Raw genomic sequence first — 23,684 nt, 5'->3', positions numbered from 1 at the left:
CTATGCTTTTCTATCCGTTTCTTTTCAAGCATTTGGTGTATGTTTTGAGTCTCTTGTAAACAGCATGCTTTCGGATGTTGTTCTTTTTTTCCAACCTGAGAGTCTCGGAATCGGATTCCTGAGGAGGGACTCGGGACCTTTAACAGTGAATGTCTGCTTACAGCAAAGCCCCAGCCAGCACTTGGGCTTTTCACCTTTAGACCCATCTCCTCTCCCCATCCTTCTGGGAACTGTGGCACCAGGTTTACTCAGGTTAATTAGCGGGGCTCCAACCCTCCCGCCCGCGCGCTTCTCGCCCCGCAACATGCTGGGCGCTCCCGCACCTCCAAGTCGCCCCGCAGACCTGCCTCCGACCAGAACAACTCGGAGGAAGGGCCCCTTCACCAAGTTGACAGCCAACCAGCAAGCCGCGGGGCTGGGCCGGAGGAGGTTGCCATGGCGACCAGTCCGCCAAGAGAGGCGAGCCGGGCGTGGCTTCCGATTGGCTCCGCGGACGCGCAGCGTCGGCCTCGCGCACATGCGCAGTGGCGCCCAGGCGAGGTCTCGGCGGACCGGAGGCGCCGCGGGTTCCCTGCCGGGCCTCTCAGGACTGGGGTGGGACGCGCGTTCCAGGCCGAGACGCCCGTGCTCCCCGGGGAGGGCAGCGGCGGAGCCAGAGGCCCCTCTGCGGCGCGGGACCGAGCCCGCCGCCAGGGCCTGCACCGGCCGCCATTGTTGCGGGGGCCTCCGGCCTCTCCGTCCCGGCCGCAGGTAATGATGTCCCGGACGCCCGTGCTGGCGGCCTGCGGGGAGGTGAACACGCGGTAAATGCTCTATGGGGTGTCCTCGGGCCGGAGAGGAGCTCGGAGACCTGCTGGGAAGGGGCGGCGGGGCCGGCAACGTCAGCACCTCTGCGGTGCGGGACCTTGTAGACAGTCGGCCTTGGTGACGGTTGCGGTTGCGGAGGGCTCGGAGCTGGAGACTGTGGGCCGACAGGTGTTAGGGTTCTTCTCCGGGCCAGGCCTGCGGGGGTTTCTTCGGCATCCTGGCTCCAGGTGTGTTCGGAAGGAATTGTCTCCTTTAGAAGCACGTAAGGGCTTCATATCACACCAGCTTCTTCTTTTACCCAGTCCAAGCGGCTGGTGTCCCCCGCCGTCCATGAAAAGCTAGAATAGGCCGAAATTAATATGCAAAGCAGGTGAATGGCTCGCCCTTGTTTACAAATCTAAAGATAGGAAGGAAGGAGACCAAGGTAAAGTCTGTATGGTTTGGGGGGGGGGGGGGTTGTGGTGTGGTTTTTCTGTGTTTTTGTTGCTATTAGTCCTCACCAGAGGATAATTGTTTCATTGATCTTTAGAGAATGGAAGGGAGGGTGGGGAGAGAGAGAGAAACATCGACGTGAGGGAGACACATTGATTGGTTGCCTCCCACACGTGCCAAACAGGCATGGGATCAAACCTGTAACCCAGGTACATGCCTTTGACCGGAATCGAACCCCTGACCCTTCGGTGCGCTCCAACCACTGAGCGCACTGGCCAGGGTGAAGTCGGTATGTTACTTTCTGTGCACACTGGATAGTCTGTTTCTGTTTGTGTGTGTGTATAGGAGAGAGCACCCTGAATTCTTGAACTTGTGGTCTGTTCTTGTGTTTTAGGGTGTCTTAACCATCCCTGCAAAGTAGTAGGCTCAGAATTTGTAACTAAGGCTGATAACTCTACCTTGACTCTGTTGTGCCCCTGGCTGCAGCAGCCCTACACATAATGTCCTTGCGGCTCTAGCATGAGACTTCAAGCAGTTGGCTCACCACTAGAGAAATAAAGGATATTGCCAGATTGACTGTCCTGCAATGGCAGCCCCAAGCAAGAGGATGACCAGTTCTTCACGCTCCCAAGTCTTTCTAATGTGGAAGCCAGACAAGGCTCAGAGTGGACCCAACAAAGCAGAAAAGGAAACCCTTGCTTCAAGACTTCTGCGTGACACTGAGACCTGTCGACAGAATTTTAGGAATTTTCCATACCCAGACTTGGCTGGTCCTCGAAAAGCGTTGAATCAACTCCGAGAGCTCTGCCTGAAGTGGCTGAGACCTGAGATTCACTCAAAGGAACAAATCCTGGACCTGCTGGTGCTGGAGCAATTCCTGACCATCCTGCCTGGGGAGGTTAGGACTTGGGTGAAGTCCCAGTACCCGGAGAGCAGCGAGGAAGTAGTGACTCTGGTGGAGGATTTGACTCAGATTCTAGAAGATGAAGGTGAGAATTATAGAGCATAGAGGGGAGGAGTCTGGGTGGTTAGAGAAGACAACAAGAGCAGCCTGTTAAAGAAATGGGGAGAAGGAAGGTCAGTGAGAACAGGCTTTAACATGATCCTCATCCTGCATGCTATTCCCCTTCAGATTTCTTAGAACCACAGACACATTCTCTAAACCCAGAGGAGATGTGTCATAAAACAGTGATCAGACACAACCAGATTTCCCCCTTGTGAGCCCTCGGGAAGTTTACCTGCAGAGGTTTGAACCATTCTGCCAATAAATCATTTGCTTTGTGAACTGGGTTTTACAGTAACACTTCCAAATAGATAGAAAAGGGTTCGGATAACATGTGTTTATTAAGTGAAGATACAACTCACAAAATTGACATCCCAGAGGATTTAGTAGAAAATGGTGAATTTGGTATATATACTTAAGAGTGCCAGAGCAGACTTGTTCTTAAAGCCTGCACTGATGTCTTAGGACAAGTCCTTGCTTCTTCCTGCTGATTTTTTTAAGTAGGGGTCCTGTGTTTGGTTTCCTTCTGACTTCTCACTTTAAGGAAATATAGGCATCTATAAAAAAAAATAGAGAGAGAGAAAGAAAAAAATACAGGCATCTATTTGGCAATTCAAATAGGACTGATCTCCAGCATGGTCTCTTTCTCTTCCCTAGCTGCTCCTCCGAACTCTGCCTTTTCCCAAGAGATCCCAGAGGAAGATCCCAAAGGAAGACATGCCTTCCAGGCTGGGTGGCTAAATGACTTGGTGACCAAAGTGAGTTTTAGTGTCTTCCGTAATTTTAAAAAGTCTTCATAGTGTGTGATGACATTTTCTGTCCTGTCCTTCTAACTTCTGTGACCCCAAAAATCCTATCAAGAACTAAGCCTCAGTTTTTCTCTTTCAGTCACGTTGGCCTATTAAGGTGGATGAATGCCCTGTGTAGGAAATGGGAATGCCTTGGCTCACTTATGTACTTTAAGGCAGTGATATGGCACTGAGGTTAAGGGATTGACCTGCACAGCCAAATGGATCTAGGTTTGGTTCCTGGTTCTACCGTTGAACCTGTAATTTGGTGAAAGATACTTAACCACCCAGCCTGAGTTATTCGACTCTAATACTGAGTTATTCGACTCTAATAGAATATTCCTCTATAAGGATTAAATATTATGAGACTTGTTACCCTGTATTGTAGTAAGTAATCAATAAGAGCACAGTAGGGTAAACAATAGTTACTAATATTATTTTTCCTCATGAACAAGTGATTAAAGGCAGTGTATTATATGGAGTTACTTTTGATCATTAGTCTATTTTATTTTTAGGAAGAGCAACTCAGGCCATTTTAAGAGAAAGATTTACTGTAAAAACAGATGGTCTGAAATTGGTAACCATTATAAAATTATTTATAGATAATATGAATGTTTACCTGAAAAATCTAAGAAAATCAAGGGAAAAACTGGTAGAAACAATAATAAAATTTGAATAAAGTGACAAATTAATCATTTTATACATAAAAATCAGATAGATGATAAAATGAAATAAAATATTTCATTCACAATATTCCCCCCCCTTCAAATTTAAAATAGGTAGAACTCAGCAGAGTATACATTTTGCAATACCTTCATGTTCTGTATCATTCTATAGGATGTGAAAGAAGCCGTGAATATTGTAAAAAAAAAAAAAAAAAAGTCAATTCTCCCTAACTTATAAACTTAATGTGATTTCAAAATCCCAATATAAGTTTTAAAGAAACTTAGTTTATTTGAAAACCATGTAAGCGTACTCAAGAATTTTTTTGCCCTAACCGGTTTCACTCAGTGGATAGAGCGTCAGCCTGTGGACTCAAAGGTCCCAGGTTCAATTCCGGTCAAGGGCATGTACCTTGGTTGTGGGCACATACCCAGTAGGGAGTGTGCAGGAGGCAGCTGATCGATGTTTCTCTCTCATCGATGTTTCTAACTCTCTATCCCTCTCCCTTCCTCTCTGTAAAAAATAAAAAATATATTTTTAAAAAAAGAATTATTTTTAATAAAGGAAGAAAACCAAAGAGAGATGTGAAATGTATCTAAAAGTACAGCAGTTAAACAGTGCGGTGAAGAAAGGAAGGGCTCTGCATCTCATCATGGAGCACACAGAATATCAAAGTTTCAAATTAACACATTGAACTTACTCTTAAGGCAGAGCTTGAAGAGCAAAACCATTCAATTCTGTGTCATCGATGTTTAAAACTCTTCTTTAAGGTGGAGCTACCAATGTATGCACTAGTGGCAACTGAAAACAATAATTCCACTCTATTTTCAAACTCCCCTTAAAGCCATTCAGGTATGCTCATCCATATATTGGGTGAAAGTTTTGACTAGAAAACTTTTATGGCCCTACTAAAACTCAAGATTCTATGATTCTCTCACCACACACCTACCTGGTATTATCACTATCACTTTCCTACTAGTTCCTGGACCAAGTTAAATTGTATTTGATGTTTTAGGAATCAATGACATTCAGAGATGTGGCTGTGGATATCACCCAGGAGGACTGGGAGCTAATGCGTCCTGTACAGAAGGAATTGTACAAGACTGTCACATTACAGAACTATTGGAACATGGTTTCTCTAGGTAAGCATCATCTACACCCACCCCTCCCCTGCATAGCCACCAGAGTATCTTTTCCCTCCATTATTAAAAACGGGTTGGACCTGTAAAGTACTTTGCTAAGAATGGAGGCCTAGAGATCAGTTGTGCTCATCCCATTTGGGCACAGAAGAGGCTATGTTAGTCCCTTATCCCAAGGGAAAGGTTTCTGAGAGAAGATCATTGAAAACTGATGGGCATTGTCACGGGGCTGCCACCCAATACTGTGCCTTGCTCACTCCCTACTTCCCCCATGATCTCTACGCACATATCCTTCAGGGGCCAGCTCTGAAAAGGACAAGGACCTAATTTATTAGGTCACATCCACGAACTGTTGTTTTCCTGTAGGGGACTATCCACTTGGAGAAGAAATCAGGTAATAAAATTTGAACAAATGTTTATACCCAGGATAAAACTCATTATATTCCCCTTGAACAGGACTTACAGTGTATAGACCAACTGTGATTCCTATATTGGAAGAACCATGGATGGTGATGAAGGAAATCTTAGAAGGCCCTACTCCAGGTGAGAGAATCAGTGGTGGATGAGAATCTCTGCACTTGGTCTATAGTACCCTGATTGTGGTGAGAGAGATTTTTAAATATGGCCACGTCACGTTCCACAAAGACATCCAGTCTCAAGAACACTTTCTTGCAGAGACCATCTTCAGGAAGAGATTTTCCAGACATCATATATCCCCTTATGTCTCATGGATCCTTCCCCATGACCCCGAGTCCCGTCCCCTAGCCTTTGTCTGAGGCTTTCATTGTGCCATCATTCCCTCCCTCTCACTTAAGCATGCATGAATGTCTTCTGAAATCTTAAGTTTCAAACCTTCTATTTGAGTTTCTTTTATTTTATTTACTGACAAAACTTTGTAGCCCCCTGCCTCTACTTTCCTAACTCATTCCTTTATTTTTTTTTTATTTTTTTTAATTAAATCTTTATTGTTCAGATTATTACATTTGTTCCTCTTTTTTCCCCCCATAACTCCCCTCCTCCCAGTTCCCACCCCACCCTCCGCCCTCACTCTCCACCCACTGTCCTCATCCATAGGTGCATGATTTTTGTCCAGTCTCTTCCCGCATCTCCCACACCCCTTTTCCCCCCAAGAATAGTCAGTCCATTCCCTTTCTATGCCCCTGATTCTATTATAATCACCAGTTCATTCTGTACATCAGATTATTTATTCACTTGATTCTTAGATTCACTTGTTGATAGATGCATATTTGTTGTTCATAATTTGTATCTTTACCTTTTTCTTCTTCTTCCTCTTCTTAAAGGATAACTTTCAGCATTTCATATAATACTGGTTTGGTGGTGATGAATTCCTTCAGCTTTTTCTTATCTGTGAAGCTCTTTATCTGACCTTCAATTCTGAATGATAGCTTTGCTGGATAAAGTAATCTTGGTTGTAGGTTCTTGCTATTCATCACTTTGAATATTTCTTGCCACTCCCTTCTGGCGTGCAAAGTTTCTGTTGAGAAATCAGCTGACAGTCGTATGGGTATTCCCTTGTAGGTAACTGAGTTTCTTTCTCTTGCTGCTTTTAAGATTCTCTCTTTGTCTTTTGCTCTCGGCATTTTAATGATGATGTGTCTTGGAGTGGTCCTCTTTGGATTCCTTTTGTTTGGGGTTCTCTGCGCTCCCTGGACCTGTAAGTCTATTTCTTTCACCAGGTAGGGGAAGTTTTCTGTCATTATTTCTTCAAACAGGTTTTCAATATCTTGCTGTCTCTCATCTTCTGGCACCCCTATAATTCTGATGTTTGTACGCTTGAAGCTGTCCCAGAGGCTCCTTACACTATCTTCGTATTTTCGGATTCTTTTTTCATTTTGCTTTTCCGGTTGGGTGTTTTTTGCTTCTTCGAATTTCAAATCTTTGACTTGATTCTTGCGCTCCTCTGGTCTGCTGTTGGGTGTCTGTATAATATTCTTTATTTCAGTCAGTGTATGCTTAATTTCTAGTTGGTTCTTTATCACAACATCGAGGGTCTCATTAGATTTCTTGTAGATCTCATTAAGTTTATTGGCAGTTTCTAGAAAATTATTGAAAGACCTTAAAAGTGCGGTTTTGAGCTCTATATCCTCCATTTCAGTCATGTTTCTTTGTCTCCGCATTTTTTATGCTTTCTTGGTGCACCCCCTTGTGGTCTTTGTGCGCAGTCTTGTTCTAGTTAAGCCTTGATTGTTGTCAGTAATACTGGGGGTGATTTGACCTCCAGGCCAACTGGCTATGAGAATCAGCTGTGTCTGCAGTGGGAGAACTTCTGTGCTGGATCTCTAGGGCGGTGCTAATCTAGCCTTTGCCTAAGGCTATTCCGCAAATGCCTCTGTGCAGGGCTTGGGCGGGTCGGGTCGCAGGGGATCAACAGGACAGGCGGAGCGAGCAGTTATGGCTGCTCTCAGTCCCGTCCCCAGGGGCTCTGCCTCTCAGAGTCCCAGCAACCGCTGCAAACCTCGGAGAGAAAGCTGCCTTCGAGTTCCGACCGAAGCCAGACAGTCCCGTTTGAGTCTGGGTCCCTAGAGACTTGCCCGGATCTGGAGCTCAGAGTCTGAGACTCCCTCCCGATTGAAACAGACAACCGCGCCCTCAGCCGCCAGCCCGCTCCGCATGCACTCCGCACCTTAGTATTTTACTTCAGCACTGCGCCTCCTCTGAGTCTCGGTATGCTTTTCTTTTTCCTCCTAGTTGTAGAACTTCCACTCAGCCAGCCTTCCTGTGGTTCTGGATGATGTCCGTTCCATCTTTTAGTTGTATTTTTGAAGTGGTTGTTCGAGGCAGCAAACTCCAGCGTTAACCTATGCCGCCATCTTGGTTCAGCATCTATTTTTTATTTTCTAAGTATTTAAGAAGACAATTTATTCACAAGATCATGTTTTTAATATATAAAATATATTTTTAATTTAAAGTATTTTATTGATTTTTAGAGAGAGAGGAAGAGACAGAGAAACATTGATTTGTTGTTCCACTTATTCATGCATTCATCGGTTGATTCTTGTATGTGCCCTGAACAAGGATCGAACCCACAGCCTTGGCATATTGGGATGATGCTCTAACCAACTGAACTACCCAGCCAGGGCCATTTTAAAATTTTATACAAAGCCAAACAAAAGTCTCGCACTTGTACCACATTCACCCAGTTCACCTAGTTCCTACATCTCCCTAACACACAACCACTGTTACTAGTTTTTAGTTTATTCTTTAAGGCATATTTTGTTTTGTTTTGTTTGCATATAAAGTCAGTGTGAAAATATTTTTCTCCATTTTCTAATATAAATGGTAACATACTTTACACGTAGTAATGTACTTTGCTTTTATTATTTAAAAGCATAGCTTGATAAGTGTTCCAAATGGGTATGTAAAGAGCTTAAATACCTGCATCCAATTTTATTGTGTCTTTTATATTTTATTGAAACTGTTCCCTGTTGATGGACTTTTTGGTGGTTCCCATTCCTTTCTTCCTTCCTTTATTTTGAAAGATTTCAAACCAGTGAAGTTGTAGGAATAGTACATTGAACACCTATATATTTTTTATCTGGAATCACCATTTATCATCATTCAGCCACTTTTGCCTTATTTTTTATTGATTTCAGAGAGCTGAAGGGAGAGAGAAAGTTAGAAACTTCAATGATGAGAGAGAATCATCAATTGGCTGCCTCTGGCATCCTTCCCCGCCTCCCCAGGGATTGAACCTGCAACGTGGACATGTGTTCTGACTGAGAATCGAAACTGTAACCTCCTGGTTCATGGGTCGACACTCAACCACTGAGCAACACCAGCCAGGCTGCCTTATAGTTTTTCCATTGATTTTTAGAGAGAGTAGAAGGGAGGGGAGTGGAGAGAGAGAGAGAACATCGATGTGAGAGAGACACATTGATTGTTTGCCTCCCGCACACTCCCTGACTGGGCTGGGGATGAACCTGCTACCCATATATATGCCCTTGACTGGGAATGGAACCTGCGACCTTTTCATGTGTGAGCCGATGCTCTAACCATGGAGCACACTGGCCAGGGCTGCCTTATCTCTTTACATGTACACACACATACTTTGCTTTTACACTGAACCATTTGAAAGTTAGTTGCAAGTATCATATCATCTCACCCCTAAATGTTTCAATATATATCTTCTAAGAACATGGACATTCTACATAAGTACAACACCATTGTCTCCAAATGTTTAATATTTAAATAATAATGTTATCTAATTGATAGTCAAATGCTTAGATTTCTCTAGCTGTCCCAAAATATCATTTATAGATGATTTTCTCCCCAGTTCAGGATCTAGTCAGGAATCACATGTTCCACTTAGTTATCAATGTTTTAGTCCCTCTTATTTTATCTTATTTCTTTTTTTTTTTAATATGTTTTTTATTGATGTCAGAGAGAGGGAGAGGGAGAGAAAAGCATCAATGATGAGTGAATCATCGAGATTGGCTGCCTCTTGCACGCCCTCTACTGGGGATCAAGCCCACAACCCAGGCACATGCCCTGACCAGGAATTGAACTGTCACCTCCTAGTTAAAGCCACACTGCCCGAGCTCTTAGTCCCTTTTAATCTAGAACTGTTCCCCAGCCTTTTCTTCCTTTCCTTCCCTCCCTCCCTCCCTCCCTTCCTTCCTTCCTTTTCTTCCTTTTCTTCCTTTCTTCCTTTTCCTTTAATCTTTCATGATGCTGACTTTTTTTGAAGGATCCAGGCCAGGTTTGTTTGTTTGTTTGTTTTTGTTTGTTTTGGTTTTTTTTAAATATATTTTATTGATTTTTTTACAGAGAGGAAGGGAGAGAGATAGAGAGTTAGAAACATCGATGAGAGAGAAACATCGATCAGCTGCCTCCTGCACATCTCCCACTGGGGATGTGCTCGCAACCCAGGTACATGCCCTTGACCGGAATCCAACCCGGGACCCTTCAGTCCGCAGGCCGACGCTCTATCCACTGAGCCAAACCGGTTTCGGCTGTTTGTTTTTTAATAACCCACATTTGCTTGATTATCCCTCATGATTAGATTCTGATTAGATAATTTTGCCAAGAATACTTTATAGGTATGGACTTCCCATTGCATTTCCTCAAAAGGCATATAATGTAATTTTATCTCATTATTGATGATAGTTTGGTTAAGGTGAGTTCAGGATCTTCCAACATCACCATCTTGGACCACCTCAATGGCAGCCTTTCAAACTAGTGTCCTTTTGAGATATCACTGTTACTTTTTGAGCATTTCCTTGCTTTCTGGCACAAGATATTCTTTATGCTCACCTTGGGCCTACCTCAGACCTGTAATTTCTCTAAGGAACTGAAAATAGTGCTTAGAAACTAGGATTTGGGCAGTATGTGGACTCACTACTATGGGGTATTGTTGCTTCTCAATCTGTTCAGTAGATATGTGTATGTATTATGTATCTAGTTTCAGGGTTTGTTTGATTTTTTTTTACTCATGAATTTATACTGATAACTCTAATTCCATTTTATATTTTTCCATATTCCATTGTGTATTTCCTTTCCCATACAATGAATAACCTGGTTCCCAACAATGTCTGTATATTTACCCATTTGCTGTATCATAATAAACACAAAAATGGTTTGGGAATATCAATATCATACAATAACAAACTATCTAGGTTCAGAGTTTCTTCAAAGTCCTTTTTGTCCTTATATATTCCACTGAGGCTATACAGAATACTTGGCTGAAAAGTTACTTGAATTCTTCCTCCTAGCTATCTATATATATAAAAGGCTAATATGCTAAATGTCCATCCAGGTAATGACATCACATAGCAACGCCTGGCTTCCTCTTCGTAGCGACTAGCCTCCTTGTAGTTTCTTCAGCCCAGGAACACGGCTTGCTTTAAAGCCAGGTGTAAACATTTCACACTAACCAAATGGTTGTGAAGTGTTTTCCCATGCCTCATCTCATTTGATCCTCACAGAAGTCCTGGAGTAGGTAGATAGGAGACTTGGTGGAATCGTATTTTCATTAACTGGAAAATGGAGATTTAGAAAGCTTAGAAACTGACCAGACTGAAAAGAAGTAAGAAATGGTGGACCTTAAAAATGACTTCAGGTTTTCTCACTGCACAGAATATAGTCAAACACTGCTGCAGTTACATTATTTTACCCTTTGTTCTCCCTGCGTGATCTACGATAATCTGCTTCATGTTGATATTTACTGCTGTGTTGCTGACAATTACCTAAAAGAGAAGTTGGGGGTGCTTCACTGGGCTGGAAAGAAGTTTAGCTAAATCAGAAAGCAGGTCTAATTAAGCAAGTTTATTCTATATCTATAAAAGGCTAAGTTGACTCGTGCATGCACGATACATATAAAGCTCTCACTGGTGCCAGTCGCACGCATGTGCTTCCATCTGTCATTGTTGATCGTGAATTTGGTTGACACTTCTATTAGTATTATAGAGAAAGGGCGAATAGCGATATTAAAATATTTCTTCTAATTAATTTGCTTTCAGTGTGCACAAATTCATGCACCTGGCCACTAGTCATAAGATACTAGTATACAGCTAAGTTTGTTTGATTCTGTTTGTGCTCAGTTTTAGTATTTTCTTGTTTTTTTATTTTTTTCTTAAACTGTACATTTTTGAGTATATAAAATATTAACATGGTTCAGAACTCAAAACTATGTGGAAAGGTATACACTCTCCAGTGTCACCCCAATAAAGTCAATAAAAGGGAAAAAAATTAAAAATTTGAAAAAAGAAAGATATACACTCTTATTTCTTCTGCCCTGTTCCCATCCATTCCCTGTAGTTAAACATGTTCAGTTGTTTCTGATTTGTCCTTTTGATGTTTCTCTTTGCAGAAATCATAAATATAGTCATATCTCCTTTTGTACACTAAAGAAGTACTCTATATTCTGTTTGCATTTTGATTTTCTAATTTTTTAAGACACTGACTTCTAGTGTGTCTACCAATATTGACGCTGCACTACAGCATTACAGTAAATTAAACAATAGTGACACTACCTTAGAGTGACTTGAGTCACTTTTTTAAACTTTATCTGATTTGATTTTTTTTTTAATCTGGTCATTAGGTATTTTAAGGGTCACACTAATTGAAAAGCTTGTTCTTCTCATAATTTATGGCTTTATTTGCCTTGGCAGAATGATATAAAATATGCCAGTAGCACACTAAGTCCTTTGGGGAATGATTTCAGCACACTCGAAACAATGAGAAAACATACATGGCATAATAGAAATAAGCCTGAACTAGAGTCAGGATAGACTTCTGAGTGGTACTGTCCCTCTGGAAGCACTTTAAGTTGACTTCTCAGCATGGTCTTTCAGATGATTCAGGTAGCATAAATTAGGGTAAAGCCACAAAAGGGAGCAGTTTATGGTCATGTATTTTGAGAGTAGTTTTTTCCTGCTAAAAAACAAGACTGAAAAAGGCAAATTCCTTTTTGTATTTTGTAGAGGTGAGGTGTTTTTTTCGATTTTGCTTGTTTTCTAGCCTGTCCTTATATAGAGTGTAATACAGAGTATAGACTCTGTCAGCCTTCCCTCCTAAAGCTTAGGGTTGGGCCCTAGGCTTTTTCTTCTGGTCCCTGAGCCCCTTGCACCCTCAAAGTGGAATCTTAAGGGTCATCAACAGGATTGAGGATCTGTCACAAGCAGCCAACTTAAGCTCTTGCTGATTTCCTATCTTCTTGTCTTTACTAGATTTTTGGCATCTGAAGATTTTGTTTTCTTACCATCTCAGTGATATATAATAAGTTGAACCTTTGATAGGATATCTAATCAATCATCATACCTAATAATAGACAAACATGTAAATTGACCGTACCTTCGCTATGCTAACCAGCTAATCAGGAGAGTCTGCAAATTAACCCAACAAAGATGGCGGTTAATTTGCATACGTAGGCTCCAAGCGGCGGAGTGAAGCCTGACGGCCCCGGGGCTGGCTCCAGCTGGAGCCTGGCCAGAGCGAAGGCCTGGGTCCCGGGTGCCAGAGGCAAACCGGTGCCAGCAGCCAAGGGAAGGGAAGGCCTATTGCATGAATCTCTTCGTGCAACAGGCCTCTAGGATTTTAGGAAAGGGAAACTTTGATAATTCACAAATAGAGTAGTAGTATTTATTGTTCTTCAAAGCCAGTCTTGTCTCAGAACTTGTATAGTTTTTTTTTGTTTTTTTTTTACACAGGACCTAGCCATTCTTTAAGGTTCAACTCAAATCATGCCTCCTTCCATCCCCAAAGCTTTCCTTGATTACCTGAGTCAACACTGATCTCTTCTATTAGAGCTGTACCATTGTTTGGCCCTATTGACCAATAGATATTTATTACTTCAAATCAATTCATTCTGGTTAGTTATATACACATCTTTAAGCTCTGCTTAATTATCTCAAGTTCTGAACTTGCAATAAATTGATTGGTTTAAAAATGTGTGCTTTAGCAGTGGTTCTCAACCTTCTGGCCCTTTAAATACAGTTCCTCATATTGTGACCCACAACCATAAAATTATTTTCGTTGCTACTTCATAACTGTAATGTTGCTACTGTTATGAATCGTAGTGTAAATATCTGATATGCAGGATGGTCTTAGGCGACCCCTGTGAAAGGGTCGTTCGACCACCAAAGGGGTCGCAACCCACAGGTTGAGAACCGCTGCTTTAGAGTAGCAATTCCTTCATGGTCATCATTCAGACTTGTTACTTTAAGCTTGTTAATTATAACCTTTAATATTTCCTTTTCAGGTATATGAAATAGTCATCATAGATGCATTCTGATTACATAGAAGTTAAACTCAGCTTCTGGTATTATCTCATTGTGTATTGTGTGTGTGTGCACACATGCACACTCACATGTTTACCTACACAGTCCATTAACATTCTCATTTTGTTTCTTTTGGGGGTGGGGGAAAAGTAACAAATCTGTTTTGAGGAAGTTGTTTTAAATTTTTTTTCTATAAAAGTAATAGAACTACATTTCTAGTGCTAAACAGCAGTAAAAGGCATAGCCAATTAAATATTAGAAAATATTTTTGAAAACCTATAATTTCATTATTAGCATTTTGGTATTATTTCTCTACGAGTTTTCATGCTAGTTATGATACTGCTTTTTTTATTTAACCTTAGTCCTAACCATTTTCTAGTATCAACTCTGATTTTTTAATTGAAATCAAAGTAATAAAAATAGTTTGTAAATTCAAGCAGCACAAGAAAGCCAAATGAGATATGTCTCCCTCCTCTCACCCATTACTAAGACCTTTTCCCCTTAGATTATCACTATAGTGTATAATGTGTATAAATGTATGTGTATATTTATTTATAAGATATGTAACATATCTTTACACAGGTAGGTTCTTGCTCTACATACTGTTATATGCCTACCTCTTTTTTTGCTTAATAATATGCCCTTTACACCTTTTTATATTAATGTACATAGACTTACCTAATTACTTTTATCAGTTATCAATACTCCATATCCCCTGTGCTAGCTACTCCTTTATTGATGGTTGATTCCATTGAATGAATATATTTGTGGTTATTACACTTTGATCTGCATCTTAGAAAGTTTCTAAACTATTCAGTATTATTTTTGCTACATTATAAATTCCATATTTAATTATTTCATTAAATAATTCTTACTGTTTGTAAGTTATGTTTCCCACCTGATCTCAAAGGAGAAAGGTACTGTAACTTAAATCTGTTTTAAACTATCATAATGGAAACATAATAGACATCAACAAATACAGGCATACCTCACTTTTGTGCTTCACTTTATGCACTTCACAGATACTAAATATTTTACAAATTGAAGTTAAGACCTTCCACCAGCAAAAAGATTACAACTTTCTGAAGGCTCAGATTATGCTTAGCATTTTTTAACAATAAGTGTTTTTTAACTAAGGTAGGTACATTTTTTAGACATCAGATATTGCACACTTAATAGGCTACAGTATAATATAAACATAACTTTGATATGCCTGAGAAACCAAAAAATTCATGTGACTCACTTTATTGTGATATTTGCTTTATTGCGGTGGTGTGGAACCAAACCCACAATATCTCCAAGCTATGTCTAGACATATTTGATTGTTTTGCAGGCAGGTTTGGGGTCAGAGTTTTTTGTTTGGGGTGTGTGTGTGTGTGTGTGTGTGTGTGTGTGTGTGTATGCGCGCACACGCATTTTCATTTGGGTCCACCTTTTTACAAGTTACTGTCTTATTTTATCAATTCAGGTGAGTGGCCACCATGTCCAGTCTTCGGCCATTTTTTGAAGGAAATGTAAAAGAAGCATAAGTTAGTTCCAGAGTTAACAACTAGGTTGGAAATATAAGTAACACACAAAATTGTGAAATAAAAATGTAAGGCCAAGTTTTGTCATGGCCCCACATTATATTAGGTTGAGCCATATGAAACTGCTAATATTCAGCCATATTGACCTACAAAAAAAGACAATTTTATATGTGGGTTTTGTTAATCTTCACCCAAGGATGTTTTTATTGGTTTTTTAGAGAGAGGCAGAGAAAGAGAGAGACAAACATTGATTGGATGCCTCCCATGTGTACCTTGATCTGAGATCAAACCTGCAGCCTAGGTATGTGCCTTGACCAGAATCAAACCCACAAGCTTTTGGTGTACAGGACGATGCTCCAACCAACTGAGCCACCTGGCCAGGGGAAGACAATTTTATGAGTCAGCCTAATCTGTACTTGGGACTCTAAGAAGGAGAGAAAAACGAGCTTTTTTAATAGATGGAGTAGGTATCATAAGAGAAGGCTTAGAGTCTAGAATTAGCATAGCATCTATAGAAGATTATGTGAATAACTTTGAACTTTAAGTTAAACTGAATATGAAGTGTGGTAGAATAGAAAAGGTTTGAATATTTTGGGACTACATGCCAAGTTGGGGGTATTTTGAACTTTTTTCTCTCTCTTTAACTTCTATCCTTTATGCCACTGGTCCTCAAACTTTCATGTGCATCAAAACAACCTGGTGGGCTGCTAAGAAAACAGATGGTTCAGCCTCACTTCCAAAGTCTCTCATTCAGTATGTCTGGGTGGGGTGCAATAATTTAACGTATTCCCAGGTGATAGTGATGCTTAGCCTCCAGCCTAGGAGCTGTACTTTTTTTTTTTAAGTTTTTTTGTTGTTGTTATAATTACTTACTGATTTTAGAGAGAGACAGACATCAGTTTGCTTTGGGATCCATTCATGCATTCATTGATTAACTCTTGTATGTACCCTGATCAGGGATCAAACCCACAACCCTGGAGTATTGGGACAATGCTCCAGCCAACTGAGCTACCCGGCCAGGGCTGGGAACTGTACTTTTGAGAGCTGTTGTTTAAGGCTATAGGAGAGTTAGTAGACATATTTAAGTATGAAAAGCACCATGAAATTGCTTTGATAATATGTAGGATTATGCAGAGTAGATTGGAAGGAGTTATGATAGCATGTTTACTCTATGAAGCCATTATATAAATTAGATAATCCTATAAAATAAAACCCTAATATGCAAATCGACCGAACAGCAGAACGACCTGTCACTATGACACGCACTGACCACGCAGGAGCTGCTCCCAGGCCAGCCAAGGCAGGCGCAGTGGGAACAGCCGCTCAGAGGGCGGGTCCAGTGGGTCCACAGCCGTTCAGCTGACCAGGATGAGGGTCACTCCCACAGCGGGCAGATCCCCGCAGGCCACAACCCCACAAATCCTGTGCACTGGGCCTCTAGTTATAAATAATTACACAATTAAAGCCATCCCAAGTTATCCTACATGGTATTATCCACTATATTCACTTCTCTTAGCTGTCACCTGACCTAACCTATTTTATTTACTCTGTGCCCATGTTGAATAGTGAGGAACCTCTCCATTTGCAGTTTAGTCTTCTGTTTTTCTGCCCTTTTATTCTCCTTTCCCAAGCTTTAAGAACCATGTTATGAGGTTGTCCGAGCCATAGTTTTTTAAGCATTTTATTCACATTCATTATATTGCTTCTATTTTGACAGTTTCCTTTTTATATTCTTTTTATTTCAGGATGGGAAACAGAAGCCCAAGATTGTAATCCAGTTAAAAATATTCCTGGGTACACAACAGATGGAACCCAGACCATCAAAATGGAAGAACCTTATGACTATGGTGACAGATTAGAGAGGCAAACACCAGATACCTTCATGAAAATTCCCACTAATGAAAGGAATTTCAGTTTGAAGTCAGTTTTTTCACAAGAAGATGATCCTACAGGAGAGTATCTTAGTAACTATGATATATATGGAAATCATTTTGAAAAACATTCAAACCTAATTATACAGTTTGATACCCATTCAGATAATAAGACATATACATATGACGAAAGCATGGCAACCTTCAATCATATCTCATATGGTATTGTACACAGGAAATTTTATCCTGGAGAAAAGCCTTATAAATGTAATGTGTGTGGGAAAAAGTTTAGGAAATACCCATCCTACGTGAAACACCAAAGCACCCATACCAAAGAGAAATCTTATGAATGTGAAGAATGTGGGAAAGAGTTTAGGCACCTCTCATCCCTTATTGCACATCAGAGAATGCATACTGGAGAAAAACCATATGAATGCCACCAGTGTGGTAAAGCCTTCAGCCAGCGAGCACACCTTACTATACATCAGAGAATTCATACCGGAGAGAAACCATATAAGTGTGATGACTGTGGGAAAGACTTTAGTCAGCGTGCACACCTTACTATACATCAAAGGACACATACTGGAGAGAAACCATATAAATGCTTGGAGTGCGGTAAAACCTTCAGCCACAGTTCATCACTGATTAATCATCAGAGAGTTCATACTGGAGAAAAACCTTATATATGCAACGAATGTGGGAAAACTTTCAGTCAGAGTACACACCTTCTTCAACATCAAAAAATACATACTGGAAAGAAACCGTATAAATGCAATGAGTGTTGGAAAGTATTTAGTCAGAGTACTTACCTTATTCGACATCAAAGAATTCATTCTGGAGAGAAGTGTTATAAATGTAATGAATGTGGAAAAGCCTTTGCTCATTCCTCAACTCTTATTCAACATCAAACTACTCACACTGGAGAGAAAGCCTATATATGTAAAATATGTGGGAAAGCCTTCAGCCAGAGTGCAAACCTTACTCAACATCATAGAACACATACTGGAGAGAAACCATATAAATGCACTGTGTGTGGGAAAGCATTCAGCCAGAGTGTACACCTTACTCAACATCATAGGATTCATAATGGAGAAAAACCCTTTAAATGCAACATATGTGGGAAAGCATATAGACAGGGTGCAAACCTTACTCAACATCAAAGAATTCATACTGGAGAGAAACCCTATAAATGTAATGTATGTGGGAAAGCTTTTATTTATTCCTCATCACTTAATCAACATCATAGAACTCATACTGGAGAAAGACCTTATAAATGTAATGAATGTGATAAAGATTTTAGCCAGAGAACATGCCTTATTCAACACCAGAGAATTCACACAGGAGAGAAGCCCTATGCATGCCGTATATGTGGTAAAACCTTCACTCAGAGTACAAACCTTATTCAGCATCAGCGTGTTCATACAGGTACCAAACATCGTAATTAATGGATATGAAGACTTTAGGTGTTACAACTTAATTATTTAAATTTCATTTTGTACTCTCTCTCTGTGTTAACACATTCAAAAGAAGTGCAATATATGTTAGATACCACTGAGCAGAAGTATCAATTGGTACTGTGGATATAATCTATTTAAATTTAATGTGAAATTTGAGAAAAAAACTTCACTTCTTTTTTAATTAATTTTTTAGAGAGAGAAGGAGGGAGAGGGATAGAGATAGAAACATCAATGAGAGAGAAACTTCATCGATCAGGTGCCTCCTGCACGCCCTCTACTGGGGATCCAGCGCAAAACCCAGGCATGTTCCCTCATCAGGAATCCAACAATGACCTGGTTCATAGGTTGATGCTCAACCACTGAGCCATACCAGCTAGGCATTCCTTCACTTCTTAACTTTTACTTGATTTATTCCAGAAAGAAACCCTGTAAAAGTAAGAGTATTCAAAAATCTGTAACTCACCAACTCTTACTGTATTTCAAGTACTTTTTAATGAGGCCTTGTGAATGTAACTTGTGAAAGCTTCCATCAAGCAGAGATTTCACAGAAGAGAGTAGTCCTGGGATAATAGAAAAGCTGTTTAGTAGGCTTTTAGTTCTTCCCAGCTTTGAAGCCTTAAATATGTAAAAGGTCCCTCTCCCCCTTTTTACTTCCCTTTTCCTATTATGCCATAACTGCCATGTTTGGGGGAGAAATTTGAAAGTATCTTAAAGATTTCTATGTGACCACTGTTTAATTATACTTTCCTTAAATACTTAAATATTAAGGAAGAGAACCTTAGTGAAAGATTATAGGATAGAGAAACTAATGTGTATATAACCCTTAGACATGTACAAATTCAATTTAGTTAAACAGACAAAAATTAAACACCCAAGCTTAAAATAATCTTTAAAACAGCCGTAGTTTCACTAAGTTTTGACATCTGTCATCCTGTAGAAAAAAAAAATAAGAATAGTTCCATTTTTTTTCACCTGCCTCCTAGTTTTATAACTTAAGGGTACTCTGTGATGTTTTACTTTAGAAAGTCCATTTCTTTCCTTGAAATACATGTTTTTTGAGTGCCTACTGTGCTCAGGGCCCAAACCTTTTTTTTTTTTTTTAAATATATTTTATTGATTTTTTACAGAGAGGAAGGGAGAGAGATAGAGAGTTAGAAACATAGATGAGAGAGAGACATCGATCAGCTGCCTCCTGCACATCTCCCACTGGGGATGTGCCCGCAACCCAGGTACATGCCCTTGACCGGAATTGAACCTGGGACCTTTCAGTCTGCAGGTGGACGCTCTATCCACTGAGCCAAACCGGTTTCGGCAGGGCCCAAACTTCTTAAATTGGATCCTTTCAGGGCTTCCTGCAGTACTTTGCTGCAATTCACTGCTAAATGAAGCAACCAAAAGCTTTCTAAAGTGATGAAAGGTTAAAGTAAGAACATGAGCTTAACTAGTACGTAATAGGATGAGCATAAGAAACCTAAAATGGGTTCCCAAAGTTGACCACATATCCTAACGCAAGGAAGTAATAAAATATAATGTGAGGAAAAACCAGTAATGGAAATGGATATGAGTTTAATGCCAAAAGGAAAAAAATCAAGATGAAGACAACAGTGAGGAAAGTGAACATATAGGTAACTTAACACAAACTGTTACTTAACTTGGTTTACCTTAGGAAAAAAACTGATTAATAAAAAACAAAATTCATCCTGTTGTTTGTAAGAAGAAAGTAAAAATGAAATTATTGACTTTAAAGGAATAATTAGAATTCATTTTCCTTCATATAGATATAGATAAGTATACTCTTCAGATTCAGGGGGAAAATTCATTGAAAAAAAAGCATTGATGCAGAAGCTATCATCGATGCAGTAATCATTAAACAATAATAACTGAGTCAGAGCCCTAAACAATATAAAAGGAAAACTGGCAGAAATGCAAATAGCAATAGGTAAAAATATTATTGCATTTAATATCCACAGCATTCCACTGTCAGAATATAAGACCATATTGTGAAAGCTGAGATTTCATCTTGCTCTTGTTTCTTCAGTGCCTTGCATATAGCAGGTGGTCAATATCTGTTAGTTGAATAAATAAGTAGATGAGTAATAAGGTAGACTTAACTGATGGAGTGAAATTGGTAGAATTTTTTGTGCGTACATGAAAGATTTAACAAATACTGGTCATTGATTGGTTAATTAAGAACTACTTAAAAATGAAGAAACAGAATCCCGAGATATTAATAATGGGGATTGTTAATATGTCCTAAGAAAGTATGAGACATATTTGCACAGGAAGTTTTTCTGAGCTAGATGAGGAAAAACTGATATAAATTCTGGCACCATAAATATCAATTTAAACGTGTGTTGACCCACGTGGCTTCATTTGGACATGACTATATATACATCCTACAAACAAGTGCAGAAGGAAAGACATCTTCAAGGCTTTCTTTTTGAGTGTTTTCTTCAAGAAGTTGTTGCTTTTTCTTGCCTGTCATTCATTACCCTGATGTTATGGAATTGCCTTTCACAAATTATAAATTATCTCCAGGTTGTATAATACTCAAATTATGCTTATGCCAGTGATTAGATTAAAAATAACCATTGTACTTCATATGCAATTTTTATACTGCCACTTTATACCTTACACACCATTTTTCTCCTGGAATGAATGTGTGGAGTATTATAGTCCATAGGATCTTTCTTTGCATTAATTTGTATTTCCTACTTTTATGTGTCTTGCGTAAATAATGCATTTATAAAGGTCTTCCATTGATACACTGAAACAATTGATGCCCTTATAAAATAATAGAATAATAATAGTGGAGATTCCTAAATCTTTGTGTATTTTCCCCACTTTTACAATTGTCTGGCCTAAATATAATACCAGTTTTTTATTTTCCACAACTTTTTGTTATTAAGATGTTCAAATATACTGAAAGTTAAAGAATAAATTACATCTGCCACTTAGATTTAAAAATTCACATTTTGCCATATTTTTCTGAACAATTTGAAAATAACAAAGATAGGACATTTCACCTCTATGAATGCATCTCAAAAAATAAGGACAGTCTTTTTCTTTTTACATAATCACAATATTATTACATATCTCAAGAAATGAATAGTAATTTCCTAATACCTAATGCTTAATCCATGTTTAAATTTTTCCTGTTCAGTCAAATTTCACACACTATATTTTATTGTAATGTTTGCTTCATCTATCTAAAACAGTCTCCCAACTTTGATTTTTTTCCAGGACTTTTTCTTAATGGAGCAGATCAGTTGTAGAATCTCACATTCAGGATTTAACTGTTATTTACAACCAGATTGTTTATCAAATCAACAGATCTGTGGTTTGCTTATCTTGTTGCTCTAGTTTATGTAAGTTAGCAATTAGGGCCAAGGCTTGATGTATTTAGACTAAACATTTTTAACATTAACACTTCACAGATGTATGTCATATTATATCAGAAGTCTTATTAATATCTGGTTGCCTCACTATCAGTGATGCAAAATTTGATCACTCAATTGTAACCACCTTATCTTCCCAATGTAAAGGTATCTTTTTCTGTTGCAGTTCATCTGTGGACTGAGACCTTGGCAGATTATGGATAGCCTGTGTAGCCTCAAACTTTCACCTGGTGGTTTTGGTATCCAATAATGATGATTCTTGCCTGAATCAGTTATTTCATCAAGATTTGTAAAATGGTGGTGATTTCTCTTATTTCTACATTTATTGACTGACATTCTGTAAGAGTGACCTTTCATCAGCTGGACTATACTTGAGGCAGGGTCATGCTCAATTCTTTTCCTTTAATTACAAATTGTCATATTAAGGAGTTGACAGTGATGACAAATGATTCAATGTATTATGATAAATTGTGATCATTTTTTCTGATGCTCAAATTATCCCAAATTTGGCCAATTTGAATCCTTCAGGTAGCTCTTATGTCGGTCCTTTGACATTCCCTCTCCCATCTTTGGGCACTTAATTGCCTTCTGACAGAAGATATCTCAGGTTCACCTTGCACTTTCAGTGCCCCAGATATGACCATTTCTCCAGATATGACCATTTCTCCAGGAATTCCTGGCTCTTTTTAATAGACATCTGTTTAAAAATCAAGATCTGGGTGATAGGCATGCTCATTACTACTGGGGTTTGACTTAGTTTTCATAAATATAACTCTACTTGTCTAATACCTAATTATGTAATGAGATACAATTATCTACTGGGACAAACTAGGAGCAAACAACTAAGCATTGTACAACTAAATTGTAGAGAATAGAAGTGTTATGTGTACTAGAAAACAGAAAACTTCACTACAAGAGATCTGTGCAGAGGCCATTAGAAAAGTTTACAGAAGAAGGAAGGTTGTCAGTTAATCTAGCAAGCAGGTTAAACAAAGAGCAATTAAGAGCAACTAAATATATGACACCTATGTTGTGTTTTAACTGTTAACGTATTTTGATAATTTACTGTTAAAAGCTAATTACACTTTTTTCCATCATTCCTTAAGGCATGTTTCTGATCTAAATGTGAATTCTGAGGATATGTTTTATGCAAATCTAAATACTAGGGGTTTTTGGCTAAACTTTTTACTTGGTCTTTAAAACTTTAAGGCTATTCAATTTTATTATTTGACTGTATCTTATGATACCAATGCACTTGCATATGTGCCTACAAATGTACTTAGTCCTCTTTCTGATATTCTCATGGCTCTATCTTTCACTATAAGATAGAGCCCCTTAGACCACTAGAGCCATTAAAAATGCCAAGCATGTGCACTATAGTAATATGTATAAACTAGAGGCTCAGTGCACAAAATTTGTGCATGGGGGGGGGTCCCTCAGCCCAGCCTGCACCCTCTCACAATCCCCCTTGGGGGATGTCTGACTGCCCATTTAGGCCCGATCCTGGGTAGGATTGGGCCTAAACGGGCAGTTGGACATCCCTCTCGCAATCTGGGTCTACTGGCTCCTAACTGCTGGCCTGCCTGCCTGCCTGATCGCCCCTAACCCCTTTGCCTGCCTGCCTGATCACTCCTAACCATTCGCCTGCCTGCCTGATCACCTCTAACCCCTCTGCCTGATCATCCCTAACTGCTTGCCTGCCTGCCTGATCACCCCTAACCACCTCTGCCTTGGCCCCTGCCGCCAAAGCTTCGTCCGGAATGAAATCCAGAAGGTCATTTGGCTGTCCGGTCTAATTATATTATGCTTTTATTATTATAGATATGTGTGTAAGCTTATAAGCAACATTGAGTCCCCTGACC

The 23,684-nt window shown here is 39.6% G+C and overlaps 1 protein-coding gene across 1 annotated transcript; it reads left to right on the top strand.

Annotated features, from left to right (window-relative positions):
- The first annotated feature begins 712 nt into the window (after positions 1 to 712).
- ZNF287 (zinc finger protein 287) lies at positions 713 to 22,112 on the top strand. The gene is made up of 7 exons (XM_006105679.3): positions 713 to 750; positions 1,634 to 2,228; positions 2,900 to 3,000; positions 4,709 to 4,835; positions 5,289 to 5,375; positions 16,842 to 18,392; positions 21,989 to 22,112. Exons 2-7 carry the CDS (start codon positions 1,826 to 1,828, stop codon positions 22,024 to 22,026), a joined length of 2,307 nt encoding a protein of 768 aa, XP_006105741.2. The 5' UTR covers positions 713 to 750; positions 1,634 to 1,825; the 3' UTR covers positions 22,027 to 22,112.
- Positions 22,113 to 23,684: the final 1,572 nt, after the last annotated feature.

Source organism: Myotis lucifugus, unplaced genomic scaffold, assembly GCF_000147115.1.
Source record: "Myotis lucifugus unplaced genomic scaffold, Myoluc2.0 scaffold_715, whole genome shotgun sequence".
NCBI classification, from domain to species: domain Eukaryota; kingdom Metazoa; phylum Chordata; class Mammalia; order Chiroptera; family Vespertilionidae; genus Myotis; species Myotis lucifugus.
Note: the sequence above shows the minus strand (reverse complement) of the source record. Positions and strands in the feature narration are given on the sequence as shown.

Coding starts and splice junctions, on each gene's coding strand:
- ZNF287 (XM_006105679.3), top strand. CDS start 1,826: ATGGCAGCCCCAAGCAAGAGGATGACCAGTTCTTCACGCTCCCAAGTC. Junction 4,836..5,288: donor TTGGAACATGGTTTCTCTAG/GTAAGCATCATC, acceptor CCCCTTGAACAG/GACTTACAGTGTATAGACCA. Junction 18,393..21,988: donor GCATCAGCGTGTTCATACAG/GTACCAAACATC, acceptor TTTCTGTTGCAG/TTCATCTGTGGACTGAGACC.